Raw genomic sequence first — 15,000 nt, forward strand, 5'->3', positions numbered from 1 at the left:
TCCATCACCGCCACCACACACACACACACACACACACACACACACACGCCTACAAATACCTGCTCTGCAGAGGAAAGTGCATGGGGGTCTGTCTGTGTGTGTCTGTAGGTGTGCACGTGTGCGTGCGTGTAACAGAAAGAGAGGGACAGAGGGGTGTGGCCAAATGTGATGAAAGACTGGTCTGAGTGGTTCCGACGCGACATTCGACACCGTCATTTGGCGAGCCATTCCCCTGTCACACACACGCCGCCTGGAAGGGTAAATTGCTGTAATCTGGCCTCGTTCTCATAAAGAAGGCAGGCACGCGCTGGCCCCTCTTCCTCTTTCTTGCTCCCTCCCTCTCTCTTGCGCTTTCATGTGTCTACTTTTTGGGGCTACACAGGGGAACGATCATTTTTCACCCTGACATTGTTTTAATGCCTAAACTCTTCTCCATTAACTGTCGGGAAATTGGCTGATCCCCCCCCCCACACACACACACGCACACACTCTGTTTGTGCCTGGGTGTGTGATCGTGAAGATGACATCCTTGCAGGTTCCCGTTCTGTTCACCTTGAGGGACTCGAGTCTTTGAAGTCGTGCGTGCAGAGGAGGAACGCCTTCCATCAGTCGGATGATAATGCCTTTGTTTCCCAAATTTGTAATTAAATGTATATATCACAACATATACTGTATGTCTTTATTTATTTTTCTATTTCTTTCTTTCTTGACAAACCCATATACTGTAACATCACCGATACATTTTCCCTTACTTACATATATTAAAAAAAGGCAATGACATCAATGATTGATCGATCAAAATAATTGACCAGATATGAAAGCATCTGGTGAAGGTTTGTGTCAGAGAACCTGTAGTACCAGATGTCCTGGCCTATCTAGGGTAGAATAAGAAATGTAGGGGTTCACCCTAGAGTAGCTACTGTCAAACACAAATACAGAAAACATGTATCATCAAGCACACCAATTCACTCCAAAATAATAGCTTCCATATTGAAATCCTCTGAAAGGAAAAACATCTACTCAAACAATATGTCTCAGAGACAAACAACTTGAAATTACTTTTTTCCCCATTCAGGTTTGACTTTATCTGAGAGCGAGCGTGGTGGTGTGTGTGTGAGGGAGGGCTTCTGCTCAGATGTTTACCCCTGCAGAGTGCAGGCTCCTTGGGCTATGCTCTGACCCGTCAGAATAGATCATTCCAGCTTCATCTTTGTGTTTTGTTATTGTTTAAATGCCACTTCCGCCACAACAAATGGACTACGATGGATGGCTATAACTCGTCAATTACCGACTCGCTATAATTTAATTACTGATCTAGTATTTTCAACTAACTCCCCTATTCTGTTTTTCTCTTCCCGTTGGTTCTTTATCCTTGCCCTTGTGGTGTATAATGTGGGTGCTAGATTTCCTTTGAGACCCGTGATTAAGGACCGCCAATATCTTAACTGTTTTTAGGCGTTGTTTCTTACTTTATACACTTTTGTGAAGGTATCCCACACACATCTCTAGTTGCACTCACAGAGTTGGCGTGACCTTAGACAAAGGGCCGAATAAATTGTGAAACTACGCATCTGTGTCTAACTGTATATCGCCGCGTCATGGCCACAGGCTGATAACAACCAAACCCCCCCCCCCCCCCCCCCCCCAGTAGTGATAGGAGTCCTGAATATTGCTGAGACATACAAATAATTATCTAACACATAACACATTTGCATTATCTGCTGTACACAGGGTTGCCTACGTCAAACCATGGCACATTCCGTCTTAACCAAAGGTCAAACAGTAGCAGGGCCGGATTCCATGATACCATAGGCACGGCCAGCCGAAATACACAGAACATCATCGAGATATCATCATCATGATATCACCAGATATGGCAGACAACTCTCCCCTGGTAGGAGCTGTTGAAAAACACAGCTCCTACCAGAGAAGCAGCCACCGGTGTTAACACGCACACACACCCTAGATTGGTGGACAATTGGAACGGCTTCTTAGACGAGTGGTTCGAATCTCCCTGTGCACATACTTAGACCTACTGCAGACGCTTGCCAGACTTTCTATTGTGCTTTCTATCTCGAATAAACTGTAAACCCAGCTGAAGACCCCTCCTTGAAAAGATCACGGCGCTTGCTGGTCACCTGTTCAAAGTATGTCATTGCTTAAAAGCACGTGCTGAGTGCAGGCATCGCAGCAGCAGCAGCAGTGGCTGTAACGGGGGCACGGTGTGATTGTGCTGAGCAGAAATCCGTGGGTGTGAGTACTGCTGGGTGGTGGCGACACCGCCTCGCCGCGTGGACTGAGGAGCACGCAGGTCCATCATCTGTGCTCTCTCTAATGCACCGCTGTCCGCCCACAGTGTTATTAACACTGCTCATCACCTGTTCATCCTGAGGAACAGTGCGCCTCGGCGGGCCCAAACACACACAGACACACACACACGCACACACACGCACACACACACGCACACATACACATGCATGCACGCACATACGCAGACGCTCACATACACATGCATGCACGCACACACTCACGCACACACATATAAACAAACTCACTCACACTGATGCACACACAGCTGGTCACAAACACACACACACTTGCATAAGTGTGAACACAGACACACCAAACACACACAGATACTGTACATAAGCAGACAAATACATACTCGTAGACCAATGCATGCATGCATGCATACAACCACATGCACGCACGCTCACACATGCAAGCATGCACAGACAAACATAAGCACAAACTTGCACAAACACAATAATCCATACAACATGGAGTCACGCAGTCCATTATAAATTGCCCCCTCCGGTCAAATAAGTGTGCATACTTTGTAAATGTTTGTTTGAATATGTGGTGAGTCCCTTACCTCTCCCTGTACACAGCTGCGGAGAACTGCCCCGCTGTCCATGAAACATGAAGACGCACTGGGCCCATTTATTGACTGTCATTTAGTTTGGTTTCTCCGCGCCTGCAAATGGTGGAAGGAAATAAGAAATAACAGAATAAACAGCATAACACACGCACAGGCTGCAAACACACACACACACACACACACACACACACACACACACACACACACACACACACACACACACACACACACACACACACACACACACACACACCTACACATACACACACACACAAACACACACACACACACACACACACACACACACACACACACACACACACACACACAGCAAGCAGCCGAATGCTTCACCTGATTATGTTGAATGAGGAAACGGAGAACAGTCTCTTCTCCTGCGAAGCCTTGGAGCTTTGATGAAAAAATGAGGATATATTGATCCCAGCAAATTGCACATTTATTGAAAAGATCCCCTTGACAAACGCTTGTGCTGCAGACGGCTGTCTTCTCCTGGATAAGAGTCTCTCTCTCTCTCTCTCTCTCTCTCTCTCTCTCTCTCTCTCTCTCTCTCTCTCTCTCTCTCTCTCCCTCTTTCTCTCTCTATCTCCAAAACAACCAAGCCCCAGTCTATACAGTGTTGTACAGAATGCCACTAGAACTGTAATAGGACTAGACAGTACACTTTCTCTCTGGGAGTCTAGTGGTAAGGGGTTGTAGAATTTGTGTTATCAGAAACAGAATTTCCATGGTGGAATAAGACAACTATATTTTAAAATGAGGGGGTGGGACAATTTTTCTTTTCATTTTCAAACTTTGAATGGATTCTTGGCTATATGATAATTACAATGCTGTGTAATCAAATAGGAACAGGGCCATCCGTTTGCATAAGGATAGTTTAATTGTATCTAATTAAAAATATGTGGTTACAAAGGGAAATAAAATCATTTGTAGAGAAAACAAACAGCAACAGATCACACAACCTTGGCTGACTATGTAAACAGCTCAGAACGAGGAGGTTTTTAGAAATCCAGAATTACCAAAGCAATGCCAAAAGCAGGGCGAAAGGTACAAAGCAGTAATAGCAGTGCGACGGCCTTGGTGCACAAAAGTGACAGACTTGCAAAGAGGTAGTCTCCTCTGAAATATATAACTGCAACATCAACAGGAAAAGATGCTTTCAGCTGTTTTTTAGATTTGCGGTTGAAATGTTTGAGATCGAAAGATTGGCGATATTGAAATAAACATAGAAATGTTCAGAATCGAGTGAAAGAGCGGGAGGCCTTGAAACTTGTTTTCTAAGCGGCAGAAGTTTGAATTTAGAATCTCAATCCCATCAGTGGAACAACATAGTTGAGGTTTTAGACCCAAGCAATTAGATAACACACTGTGTTGAAGTCAATAGTTGAAGATAATATCTCCTGCGAAGACCTGAGTTAAAACATTGATTGAGCATTCTTGACATCATGTTACATAAAGGACATCCTATAGGGACTTCGGTTGCATACACATGAGAAAGTAGGGGTCAAAGGTGAAAAGAGCCTTAAGGGTGTCAGGGTATTGGTACTGAAGAAAATGGAGCAACTTGAAGTAAGCCAAAACATTTAAATCATGCATCAAAACATTGTTTTGTCATTTGCGTGAATAAACTGTCGATTTAGAGGTTACATTGGACCCAGTTCAAACAGATGCCTAAACCTAAAGTTGCAGGTTAAAATCACCTATTTTTTTGACAAAATACTCTTAACACTCTCAAAGCATCTAACAAAGGCAGATATTTCCATCAAACAGAACTTAAGTGCAATTATAATTTTTCATTTAATCATTGCACAATGGACAACCAAATACAGCGATCAATATAAAGCGGTCCAACCATAATTCTACTATAAGCCTGGGCCATTTGAACTTGACATAGTTATAGTATGTGCCAAATGTTGTCATATATCCACTTGAGTTACGTTCTTTTCTCCAAAGATGATTTAGCTAGAGATAAAAAACCTGCTGCACACAGCCGCTGCAATTCTTTGACTTTCTTGAGATAATCTTTGAAATAATGTATAAAAAAAATTGACTTTCTACACATATTTGATTCTTATTTAAAGTTCTTTCCTTGCCCATGGACCGTGGCTGACATGTTACACCAGTAAGCCCCTACACTCTACACATTAAGACATTCATTTGAGTACAGCTTTTGTACTGCATTTGTTCTTGACCTGTATGTGTGTATGTGGATAATGACTGGTTTAACCAGCTGTCTGCAAACTGGTACAAAAAACAGTGTTCCAACATCACGTCAACATCCTGTATCTTTGTAGGAGCCCAGGTGGCGTGTTTTCTATGTCAGTCGTTTTTCCATACTTTTCAAACTCAAATGCTGAATACTGTGAATAGAAAACAACAACATAAAAGCACGTATGGGTGGAAAAACCCAGATATGGGTCCAGAAAATAAAATCCTGACGATTATGCCACACTTTCTCATCAACATGGCATTGGATGTTTTCCCTTGCAATGCACCGATGGATAAACCTCCTCGCATGGCGTATCCATCCCTGGCTATCCTCTGCACCCATTGCCAGGCAACCAGCATTCATCGCCTCCAGGATGGACATCTGGTCATGTGGCCAACGATTATAAACCTTACACCTCCAAGCAGAAAATAATTCCTCTATTAGCCGCTGAAAAGAAGAGTGAGCAGGGAAGAATTGCATCATCATACAGGGCTGTGCTGCATACCGTGCATTCAAAAGGTGAGAGTAGTGGAAGGCAACATTGTCTCAAATGATGAAACAGTCATGCCGGGCTTCAGCAGCCCTCCCGGGACCAGTCTTTTATTCTCTGTATCAAGAGATGTAATGAGGTTTTTGGTATTGTATGGCCTGGATAGTTGCTATGTGGCAAAAGACACCATTATTGAAGACGGAAGCACACATGGTGATATCGGTACCCCTCTAACGGGCGTGGCATTGGCACAGTGGCCCTCTGCTCAATGCTTTTCCTTTCGTCCTCACTTCAGAAGGGTGAAAGCCTTCTTCATCCACATACATAAATATGTGATGGGCACTTTCAGCTTCAAGCTCTATTATTCTCTAAGAAAAGAGCTAAACTTAGGCTTCCAGTTGTATGAAACTTTATGGTATGACAAGGCATTACAATAACAAATCCTAACCAGCACACACTGGAGTCCTGCCTCTTTCAGAGTTGCCTCAAAATGGAACTCTGAACAGCTTCGTTCCCACATGGTTTGTTGTAAGCAAGGAATATGTGGGAGTTTGTGTGGATGATGGCGCGTTTAAGCAGCCTAAACCTGGCAGAGTCTGACTAATTAGACTCTGGGGCTGGGTGAGGCTGCACACCTGTTGCACATCGAGTAATCAATGTGCGAGGGTTAAACCAGCCATCTCCACACGCACTCAGGGAGATATCCTGCTGCATGGCATCATCACCAGGCGATGTATAAGCCTCTGCAAAATGTAAAATAACCGGCTTCAGCATCATCACCCTGCGTACTTTGTCTGGAGGAGCTCAATAAAAGTCACCTAGGGGGAGTGTGGCAGCCACCTAGTTGGCGTGTAGCATCGTCTGTGTTACATACTTGATAAATGGTAGCAAAACACACTCTGTGGATATTTTTACAAACACAAATACTGCTGCCTGGATTTCTATTTGTCTGATCGTTTTTTTTGCCACAACTTTATCTACAATGGCAGCCTCCTGTTCAGCAATAAAGGTGTTTATTCTACCACCAGTGTTTGGTTTTCTGTAGTAAACGCAAAAGTATGTCAAAATTGGCATTATGACTCACGCAACTGGGACTGGTGAAACAATTGTATTCCTGGAGACACCGTTTGGACACAGTTTGTTGTGCAAACAGGGTAACGTTGAAATAGACAGTGGTATACCATTGGGACTTACCTATTGTCACTCCGTCTGACAGAGTCTGATCATAGATGCCACAGTGCTCCCACTCAGACTGAGCTGAGCCCTCCATCCTCTCTAAGGACATGGCTGATGACATGGTCAATCTTTGTTGCCACAATTTCTTTTGAAACCTGAGCTCTTTTTCTCCTCTTGCTGCGCTCCTGGACCACACATGCAAACTCCTCCACCTCAGGCCCCTCTGCCATGGCCTCTTTACTCTCCGCATGGGGCCTTTGGCCCCTGGGATCCATGCTCGTAAAGAGCAGCACAGCAATTCATCTTTTATAGATGGATAAGGACTAATAGCTGATTGAAGAGTTACACAAAGGAGAAGTGCATTAGATATTCATCATTATTATTTAAGTAATTTCTATCAGCTGCCAATATATGCTTTTCTTTGTTTGGCAGAGTTAATCCGACAGCGTTTGGTTTCTATGAGATCTGTGTTAACTGTATGGAATAACGGAGGGGAGAAAAATTTGTGAAGCAAAGGAAAGAGTATTATTAATAGATATGTGGAAAATCTGCTGTGCAAAGAAGGTGATAAGGAAAATCAAGTGGATCCCTGTTTCATTAGGCTTGTCATAGCAATGAGAAAAACGGTTTGATTCCATACTGCACACCAGAACACATCTTATTCTTGTGGGTCGTCTTGGAAACTTAAAAGTTATTCCAGATTCCTAAAACTGAGTACTTGTCTGCGTTCTCCACCCCAAACGCCTTCAAATGTGTGTATGCTAATAAATACTGATACACAGGGTTGTGTTCTGCCCAAATATCAACTTTGTGGAGGTCTTCAGCCCCTCAGAGCAGAATACTGACGGCCACTGAGCCTGAGCCAAGGAACAAGGCAACGGCTCCACGGAGCCAAACAGCTCCCTCTTTGACCACTGTGTTTTAAACTGTAGAGGGGAATACAAATAGCGCTCTCTCTCTCTCTCTCTCTCTCTCTCTCTCTCTCTCTCTCTCTCTCTCTCTCTCTCTCTCTCTCTCTCTCTCTCTCTCTCTCTCTCTCTCTCTCTCTCTCTCTCTCTCTCTCTCTCTCTCTCTCTCTCACACACACACTCACTCTCTCTCACGCATACATACGCAAACACCCCACTCTCAAGCACACACACAAACACATACACGCACACACACACACACACACACACACACACACACACACACACACACACACACACACACACACACACACACACACACACACACACACACACACACACACACACACACACACACACACACTGTATCCCCTTTATTGGTACGTCACGTTTTCTTTCTTCTCTCACTCCATCACTCTTGACTATTCAGTCGTCTATACATTCCATCTGACTCGCTTTCAATTTTCAACGGTCGCGGGGCGAGCTCAATCCCCCAGTGGGCGGGGCCCACGGACTTGTCAGTCTTTTCCGTTAGAAAGCACACGATTGGCTCCGTTACCGGGAGAGGCGGTGTCAGCCGTAGCACATGGAGTCTGTGGCTTGTTACCTCTGTCGGAGGAGTAGAATCCACCCTCTGTGTGCGCGCAAGAAGTGATGCTGCACCAGCCGATGCCAACTTACCACTTTGGTGCAGTTCATACGAATAAACCAGTGGAGCTGTTATATTGAATTATTTGGAGAAAGAGGAAAGAGAGCACTTCTCTGCTTCACACTTTGTGCTAAGTGCGCGGTTGAACTTGTTTCTTGCCTCTGAGGGACGGGGTTGGATTTGATGGAAACATGACGAAAGGAGCAACCGGACGGCATGCCCTGGGCACCTTGCAGCTGCTGGTCGCAGTGGCGGTGTCACTTTCAGCGGCTCGCGGGACGCCATCCTTGCACTATGGACACATTGCGGAGAACTCCCCGTCCGGGTCGCCAGTGGACGGAGTCAAGCTGCCCCTGGTTGGAGGCGACTGTCGCGCGGCGCATCTTCTTCTGGACACGGGTTTGACTGGGAATTATGCATCAGATTTCAAGTTGTTTTTCCACCGGGGGCAACGAAATGTTGGGTTGAAATCAACCAAAACTTTGGACCGCGAGTTCATCGCGATATACGAGTTGCGGGTGACGCTGCCGGGCTGTCTGAAGGGTCCCGCATCGGTCCAGGTGGAGGTGGCGGATCAGAACGACAACGCACCGGAATTCATAGGGGAAAATAAAACGGTAAAAGTAAACGAGCTGACGTTGCTCGGTACTGAGGTGGCCCGTTTCAGCGCAAAGGACAGCGACGCCGAAAATAACGGACAAGTGACTTATTTCGCGCGGCCAAAGTCTCACTTCGTCCACGTGGTTCCGTCCAGCGGACAGGTGACACTGGTCAGGTCCCTCATTGGGGTCACCGCCTTCACACTTCACGTGTACGCCAAAGACAACGGAGACCAAGTGCTGATAAGCGAGCCCCTGAGGCTTCAGTTCGAGGTGGCCCGAGACGGCTTCGACAGGTTCCCTCGCCAGCCCCGGGCCGGCTCCCCCCGCCGGCCCCGGGCCGTCTCCGGGGAGGAACTCGCCCTCACCGTGACCGTCTCCGACGACGTCAAAGTCGGAGATTTGATTTTCACAGTCCCAGATCAAAAGTTTGCCAAGCGCTGGTTCGAGGTGGTGTCAGAGCCGGACTCCCCGGTGCAGATAGAGCGCGACTCGGGGCGGTTGTACCTGGCGCACGCGTTCCAGTCCCCGACGGACGTGGTGGTGAAGATCCAGAATGTCAGAGGTGAGTCCGTTTATTAACCTGGCTGGCTCGGCCTAAGTCCCCTGATGTAGAACCCCGCATATAATACACCTCCCTTTAATTCAGTAAAGAATCCTTATCAAAATATGTAATAATAAACATATTAAAGGAATACAATATCCTTTAAATGTGACAAAATTTAAACATAAAAAAAATATGACTTTTTTTTTTCATAATTGCAATTCATGATGTGCGCGCGTTTTTCCCGAGCCGCACGCATTCTCCAGCCAATCACGTCTCGGTTAATGGTGCTGTCAAAAACTTCCCTGGTCTTTAATCAGGATTGATCTGCGCCAGAGAGACATCAGTTCTCTCGTGAGGTTGAACGGAGAACACACACACATACACACACTGCTGAACAGACCTATTGATTACGCATGCACGCATGGCTCGCCTCGGTGTCGGCATGATTCAGGAGCGTGGCAGACTTGGCAATGAGAGTGAGAGGGTGTGTGTACGTGTGTGTGTGTGTGTGTGTGTGTGTGTGTGTGTGTGTGTGTGTGTGTGTGTGTGTGTGTGTGTGTGTGTGTGTGTGTGTGTGTGTGTGTGTGTGTGTGTGTGTGTGTGTGTGGGCGCGCTCCCCACTCGTGCACCCCTGTGCGTTTGTGTGCTGTATTTGTGCCCGCTCTTCGCGCGTGCTTGTACTTATGTGTGTGCGTGTGGGTGAGAGAGGCAGAGAAAGAGACTGTGTGTGCGTGCGTGTGCGTGTTTATTCCCTGCATTTTCAGTCCGCCTTACCCAGACCGTGACTGCTTCCCTTCACATAACGGCCTTGTAATAAAGCGCCTCTATATTTGCTCCGTTAATTGACGCGTCGCCTCGCGGTCCCCTGACATCCCGCCTCCTCTCCCAGACACACGAGACGGGAGCCCGGGGCCAAGGTGTTATCTGCCGCGAGCTGGTCGTTAATTGGGTAAACAGATTCGTCGTTTCCACACCGGGGAGCATTAAGTGTGTGTGATGTGACACGTGCATAACATGTGTATGACCGAACAGAAGAAGGGGCCGAAAATGGGGCCGTTGACGACCAACTCTGAATAATGGATTTATAAACCAAACTCAAAAATGTTTCTATTCATTTGAAAATGCCATTTATTCCTGACCACAGCATCCTATACAGGCCTATCATCTCTCAGGTTGAGTTTGCTTTCCTCCAGAGCTCATCTACCATGAAAGTCCCCTGTTAGGTAAATGTTTGGCTAAGGACCCCAAAATCACACTGAGGCCTCACTATATCACAGCAGAACGGTTCTTGCCCTGTGTTCTGCTCTCACTGGGGGGGTGGAGAATCAACCTGTCCAAAGACTCCCCCTCCCCGCACACACACAACCACACACACACACACGCACACACGCACACGCACGCACACACACACACACACACACACACACACACACACACACACACACACACACACACACACACACACACACACACACACACACACACACACACACAGACACACACACACACACACACATACACTTTTTCCCTTTTTGTTTATTTGACGTAATTATATGCTGTTTATTCACCTGGTCTAAAGACCCACCCTGCCGGCGGAGACATGTGCTGGACAGCCCCCCCAAATAAGCGCACCCCCACAGAGACTTTAGGGTTTGTTTGGTTAAGGGAGGTTTACTGTTGTGGCATTCAGGGCTCTGTGTGGCGTGGAGCTGGCCGGTGTGCGTGCAGGACGGGGAGGGAGGGGGCCTCTCCGTGCTAATTGGATCGACACGCTGGTGACAGTGGTGTAAACCGTGTGCTGATTGGCCCGTGCGTGTGGCCGCCTGCCTGGCCTCGGCGGGCTGTGGGGCGTCTGGTCACCGTCTGTCCCGCTGGTCTGGGGAACGCGGCGGTCATGAGCGATGACTATCAAACATACACACGGCTCTCTCTCTCGCTCTTTCTCTTTCTCAATCTATCCCTCTCTCTTTCTCGCTCCCTCGCTCTCTCGCTCTCTCGCTCTCTCGCTCTCTCGCTCTCGCTCTCTCTGTCTCTCTCTCTCTCTCTCTCTCTCTCTCTCTCTCTCTCTCTCTCTCTCTCTCTCTCTCTCTCTCTCTCTCTCTCTCTCTCTCTCTCGCTCTCTCGCTCTCGCTCTCTCTGTCTCTCTCTCTCTGCCCTGTTGGCTCTCTCGCTCTTTCTATCTCTTTCGCTATCTCGATCTGTCTTGCTGTATCCCTCCCTATCAATTTTGTCCTCTAACAAATTCTCTCTCTTCTTCCTGAAGTTGCTAAACTACTCGATCTCTCAGTCTCTGTCTCTCTTTCACTCTTTTTCCCTCTCTGTCTCTATCTTCCCTCTCTGTCTCTCTTTCCCTCTCTGTCCCTCTCTGTCTCTCTTCCACTCTCTGTCTCTCTTTCTCTATGTCTATCTCTATCTCTCTCGGTGTCACACACTAAAGGATCCTCCCTCCCTCTTTATGCTTCTCTCTTTCTCCTGGATGTCTGTCTAGTTTATCCCTTACACAGTCCCCTCCATCCCGATCCTTGTGTATTTGTGCATGTTTGTGTGTAGTTGTGCTAGGTTAATGGATGATTTGAGGACAATGATGTCAGTGACTCAACTGTGGTGTGTCAGACAAACTAATTAGCATCACCTCATCTCTCTCTCTCACTCTCTCTCTCTCTCTCTCTCTCTCTCTCTCTCTCTCTCTCTCTCTCTCTCTCTCTCTCTCTCTCTCTCTCTCTCTCTCTCTCTCTCTCTCTCTCTCTCTCTCTCACTCTCTATATACCATTCGTTCTCTCTCTCTAAGTTAAAGTCAATTCAAGGGCTTTATTGGAAAAGGCATTCTTTAATATTTTCAAATTAAAACAGTAACAAGGACATAAATAATATAAATAGTTCAAAGACAAAGACAATAAGGCTGTGAAAGTACAACAATAATACAACAATACACGATGCAAACAGCAATAGAACATGAGGGAATAGTACACAGCGTTTCCCTTGTTGCCCCTGTTGTTATGACAGGAGAGGACATATCTTGCTGCCAACAACAGTAGTTGAGTTTTCCCCCCAATGATATACTACATTCTTTCACTGTCTGATTCAGATTTGAATTTGTCTGTATTATTGGTTAAATTTAGGAAATAAATATGTTCTTCTGCTTTGTTTCATCTTTGTCCAGTGCAGCAGGAATTGTGTTACGGTTTCCACTGGTTTGTGTGGACAAAGTGTGCTCAGCCTGTCCTCCTGGGTAGCAGGTCTGTCTGTGATGACCGGTCTCCAGGGCGAGGCTGGGTGCGCTCAGCCTATATCTGCTCAGCGTCTTCCCAATGTGGAGTGGATATTTCTTGGTGTTTGCTGATGTTGAGTTGGGTCTGTAGGGCCAGTTATTGAACTGAGCCTCAGGACCAGCTGCTGAAGGGGACTTACATTTCTTGGTGTTTTAGGGCGTTTAGGTGAAGGGTTTGGGGGATGCTTGGTTTTTAGGGGGTTGTGTAATTCAATAGTAGTTTTTACTATTTTGTTTTGTAGTGGATATTGGCCTAGTTCTGCCCAGCAGCCATTGTTTGGGGCTTTCCTTTGAAGGTGCATATATATATATATATATATATATATATATATATATATATATATATATATATATATATAAAAAGTGATACACAGGCATTCAATTGGTTGTTTGTTCCAGGTTTCACATTGTAGCTGTTTGCTGAGTGGGCCTAGACTTCACTGCCATACAAGGCAATGGGTTCTATGATCTTCTGCCAGATTTAGATTGGGATTTCAGTTTGATTGTTTCTTTCTATTGCGTGGAAGGCTCTTCTGACTTTGTGTCTGAGGTTGTTAATAGCTATTTTATGTACCAGTCTAACTGATATATAGGCCTAAATATGTGTTATCGTGTGTGTTGTAATTCAATAGTGTCCAAATACAATTCATAATTTTGATGTCGGAGCGAAGAGCTTTTTTTGAAGATCCTGATGTTGGTCTTCTTCAGGTTGCAGTGAGTGCCCAGGTCTTACAGAAACTGTGGAGTTTTATCCAGGTGTTGCTTTATTGGGTTGGGGACCGTAGGAACAAATAATCTGAAAAGCATCTAACCTGTGTGTCATGTCGATCGATTCCCTGAGCTGTAGATGTTTCCAGTGTTATAGCCACTTAGTCGATATACAGTACATGCTAAAAAGTGTGGGGGGAGAAACTGCAACCCTGTTTAACAAGTCAAATGATTTTGACTGTGCATGGGTTGTTTGTTTAGGGTGATTTAATGATATTGCTTTCTCTATCGTTCTCTCTCTATCTCTCTCTATCATCTCTCTTCTCATTCTCTCACTTGACCATCACCCACCCCATCGCCCCACACGCATACACGTGATTGTGTGTGTGTGTGTGTTTCAGCCGAAGCATGTTGAAATCCTTGCTTGCCCGTAATTAGAGAACATAATATTGACTTAAAAGTTTAAAATGATTCCATCTCTCTCATTTATATTTTTCTGGTCAAAGAGCTGAAGGCTCTCTCTTGATGTGCATGTGTGAAGTGTTTGGGGGATATTTATGTGTGTGTGTTTTTGATGTGTCGGTTTGTGTATATTGTGTGTGTGGTTTAAGTCACGCCTCTGGGCCCCTTCCTCCCCACAAGCCTTCCTCTCGTGTCTGTCAGAGCGGTGTGTGCGTTCCTTCGGCGTGTTTGTATGTATTTATGTTTGTGAGTGTGTGTTAGTTGGGTTGCATGCATGCTAAACTGGTTAAACGAGGCTAATGGATTGTTCCTACGTGGGTTTGAATCCGTGGGTGCGCTTCTTTTTAATCCCCCCGCGTCCTGGAGGGCTTCTGGAACTGTTTGTGAAGAAAACTTCTGGCTGCAGTAAATCTGAATGAGAAACATAATCAGGTTTTTCCTCTCCGTTGAATAGTACGGATCGACTCCACGCCGGTATTTAAGGAGAACGAGGGGGAGGGCGGCGATTGAGAGGAACTTTATTTGAGCTCTTGTGGGAATGTAGAGCACTTTGTTGATATCTTCTATATCTTCTGAATTCAGAGCGCCCTGTTTTTAAAGGAATCTCGAATTTAACTGACAAATAATGGAAGCTGCTGCCATTTTGATGGCGTGCTCTGCTTGGTCTCAGCCTCACATGCACGGCGCTGTGGATTGAAGCATCTGCTAATGGACGAAGAGCGCGGGATGGAGAAAGGTAGAGAGACAGTAACACCATTACCATAAAAACACAAAACAAGACTATAAATCAAGTATTGTTCTCTATTTTATTTTACAAAAAACGGTTAAAAATCCTTTGAGAACAATCACACTGAAGCATAAGCTGAGAGAGAGAGAGAGAGAGAGAGAGAGAGAGAGAGAGAGAGAGAGAGAGAGAGAGAGAGAGAGAGAGAGAGAGACTTACACTTACACACTTCACCTCCCAGATTCCAAACCGGCAGTACAAAGAAACCAATCATCCAAGGGGTCAGGGGTCACAGGCTCAGTATCCTAACAGGAAGTGGAATAAACATTCCGTTGGGACCAGGCCAGTGTCGGAGGAGGGATGT

The 15,000-nt window shown here is 45.9% G+C and overlaps 1 protein-coding gene and 1 long non-coding RNA gene across 2 annotated transcripts in view; one reads left to right on the plus strand and one right to left on the minus strand.

Moving 5' to 3' along the window:
- Positions 1-3,393, minus strand: part of LOC115554188 (uncharacterized) — a 21,244-nt gene extending 17,851 nt beyond the window's left edge. The window contains exons 1-2 of the long non-coding RNA XR_003978570.1: positions 3,233-3,393; positions 2,876-2,977 (exon numbers count right to left, since the gene is read on the minus strand). This is a non-coding gene — a long non-coding RNA (uncharacterized LOC115554188). The remainder of the gene's footprint in view (positions 1-2,875; positions 2,978-3,232) is intronic.
- A 4,870-nt stretch (positions 3,394-8,263) lies between these two features.
- si:dkey-22o22.2 (neural-cadherin) overlaps positions 8,264-15,000 on the plus strand; it is a 114,585-nt gene continuing 107,848 nt past the window's right edge. The window contains exon 1 of the mRNA XM_030371237.1: positions 8,264-9,492. Coding sequence (XP_030227097.1) covers positions 8,520-9,492 — 973 coding nt within the window. The 5' untranslated portion in view covers positions 8,264-8,519. The remainder of the gene's footprint in view (positions 9,493-15,000) is intronic.

Source organism: Gadus morhua, chromosome 11, assembly GCF_902167405.1.
Source record: "Gadus morhua chromosome 11, gadMor3.0, whole genome shotgun sequence".
In the NCBI taxonomy this organism is placed as follows: domain Eukaryota; kingdom Metazoa; phylum Chordata; class Actinopteri; order Gadiformes; family Gadidae; genus Gadus; species Gadus morhua.